Source organism: Leptonychotes weddellii, chromosome 7, assembly GCF_054177405.1.
Source record: "Leptonychotes weddellii isolate Sample4059 chromosome 7, ASM5417740v2, whole genome shotgun sequence".
NCBI classification, from domain to species: Eukaryota; Metazoa; Chordata; class Mammalia; order Carnivora; family Phocidae; genus Leptonychotes; species Leptonychotes weddellii.
In genome coordinates this window covers 114162541-114164934 of record NC_138375.1, presented here as the reverse complement: position 1 = coordinate 114164934, position 2394 = coordinate 114162541, and the positions used below count along the sequence as shown (strand labels likewise).

General features: G+C 63.0%; 1 protein-coding gene across 1 annotated transcript; it reads right to left on the bottom strand.

Moving 5' to 3' along the window:
- Positions 1 to 844: 844 nt before the first annotated feature.
- NEUROG1 (neurogenin 1) lies at positions 845 to 1612 on the bottom strand. Its single transcript, XM_006751840.2, has one exon. It carries the CDS (start codon positions 1610 to 1612, stop codon positions 845 to 847), a length of 768 nt encoding a protein of 255 aa, XP_006751903.2.
- Positions 1613 to 2394: the final 782 nt, after the last annotated feature.

The window sequence follows — 2394 nt, the reverse complement described above, 5'->3', positions numbered from 1 at the left end:
TTATTTTTTTAATTGTTTTTGAAAAGGGACTGGAAGGTTTGGAGGTGGGTAAGGATAGTGTTTCACTTTAGTGGTTGAGCCGCCAGGGGAAGGGAAGAAAGCCTCAGAGAGACACCAACATTAGGCGAGAAACTTGGTGGCTTATTTTTTTTACTTGGTTTTTATTTACAGGAAACATCTGCAGTACAAAAATGTAAACTTTGATAGCTCATAATAATAGAATAAACTCTTTATGTACAAAAATACATTTTCATATGAAAGAAGCATCTTGAATAAATTAAAGTACTTTCCAGCCCGGTGCCTGAATAGCTACGCAAGTCTCGGGTTCCTCCTAGAGCAAGCCTGCAGTGGTGGGGGTCGGGATCCATAATGCATGAAGCCCACTCCTTGTCTCTCCTTTTTAAGCCTTTTCATTGTATTGTCAGCCGGCTCAAACCGAATTTTCATGCTCGTTTTTCTTCATTAGAGTTCTACAAATTGTAAAATTGACTTTTCACCTCGTCTTCAGGGGCTGATCTGTCCCTTTTCTAAATCACACTGAAGTGGTGGCTGGGGTCAGCTCTGAGCCAGCCACAAAGGAGGTTTTGTGGAGTTCAGAAAGTGCAAAAGCAAAGGCCGTCTAAGGGCGGGCAGGGGGGGCCCGGGGCTGAGGGCTGGAGAAACAGACCAAGGGGCAGCCGTGGTGAGGGTGCAGCGACCTAACAAGCGTCTCCGGTATCTCCCACCCCTTTAAAGCTCCTGCTTCCTCCCTCCGCCCGGACTGGGGGTCCTGAGACTGAAGCTGGGGCTCCATCTACTGCCTGTTGCCTGAGGGAGGGGGAAGGTAACAGTGTCCCCAACGGGCCTAGTGGTAAGGGATGAAACAGGGCGTCGTGTGGAGCAAGTCTTTGGGCAGGCCGGGGAAGGAGAAAAGGGGGTCTCCGGGGCCGTAGGCGAAGTCTTCCGAGGCGGCGGGGCTACTGGGGTCAGACAGTGGCGAGGCGGCGGCGGCGGCGCAGGGGGAGGCGGCGGCACCGGAGCCCCAGGACTCGGCGTCGCTGGAGGGGCTCGGGGGCCCGGGCAGGCAGGGGGCGCCCTGCGGCGGCAGGAGGCGCTCCCGGGCACCGCCCCCGGGCAGTCCCTGGTCGGCTAGGCGCAGAGTCTCCGCCAGAGCCCAGATGTAGTTATAGGCGAAGCGCAGCGTCTCGATCTTGGTGAGCTTGGTGTCGTCGGGGAAGGAGGGCAGCACGCTGCGCAGCGCATCCAGCGCCGCGTTCAAGTTGTGCATGCGGTTGCGCTCGCGGTCATTGGCCTTGACACGCCGGCTCCTGCGCAGCGAATGCAGCAGCGCCTCGGAACGCACCCGCGCCCGGCCCCTGCGCCGCCGCCGCTCCTGCTCATCGTCCTGCGCCCGGGGAGTGTCGGAGGCTGCGGGAACCCCGGGAGCGCCCCTGCGCACTGGCACGGGCGTCCCCGAGGCAGAAGCTGGTGGTTGGAGCCTGCCACAGTCCTCCTCGTCGGTGAGGAAGCCGGATAGGTCGCTGCTGCTGCTGCTGCTGCTGCTGCTGCTGCTGCTGCTGCTGCTGCTAGCGCAGTCCAGGTCCGAGAGGCAGGTCTCCAGAGGGGCTGGCATCGTTGCGTGGCGCAGGACCGACGGGCAGGTAAGAGGGCTCCTGGAGGACGGGAGCCTGCGCTGAGGGCAGGGTCGCCGGGACGCACTTACGTTCCAAACGACCTGGGCCTACCCTGTGGCTGCTGCGGGCGCGAAGGCCTGGAAAGGCGCGGGGGCGCACCTGGAGTTTGGCTGCACCTCCTCGCCTCGTCTGCAGGGGCCACGCTCCCGGCCGCTCTCCCGAGTGATCTCGCCGGCGAACAGATCAGCTCGTGTGAGTACCGAGTGTGGCACACGACCGGCCTCAGGACCCCTTAAGTACCCGCCCCAACAATGGGCGCCCCCCTCCCTTGCCACCTCCGCCCCCGCGGCAGCCCCCGTGAATGGAGCGAGGCGGCAGGTCAGCCCCGTGCGGCGCCCGGGTATTTGCATAATTTATGCTCGCGGGGGGCCGCCCCGGCCCCTCCCCCCTCCCGGAGCGTGCCCGTAATTACCGCGGGCCAATCGGCGGCGTCCCGCGGCCCCGGGAGCCGTCTCCGGGCTAAGCCGGCCGGGGCGTCTCCAGGCGGTGAAGCGGAGGCGGGGGCGCCGGGCGATTAGCGGCCGAGGCACGCTCCTCCGGGGGCGAGCCCGGCGCCCCTCGCTGGGGTGGGATGGGGAGGCGGGGCGCGGGCGGGCAAGTGTGAGCTGCGCAGCAAGTTGCGGAAACCTGCAGCCGGCTGGAAGCCTGGGTTCGCTTCCGTTCTCCCGCTGCTGACGGGCCGCGTGGCTTTGGCCAAGAGATTTGACTTCACTTTCCCCAC

Excerpts from the sequence above, each read along its gene's own strand:
- NEUROG1 (XM_006751840.2), bottom strand. The coding sequence starts at position 1,612 with ATGCCAGCCCCTCTGGAGACCTGCCTCTCGGACCTGGACTGCGCTAGC.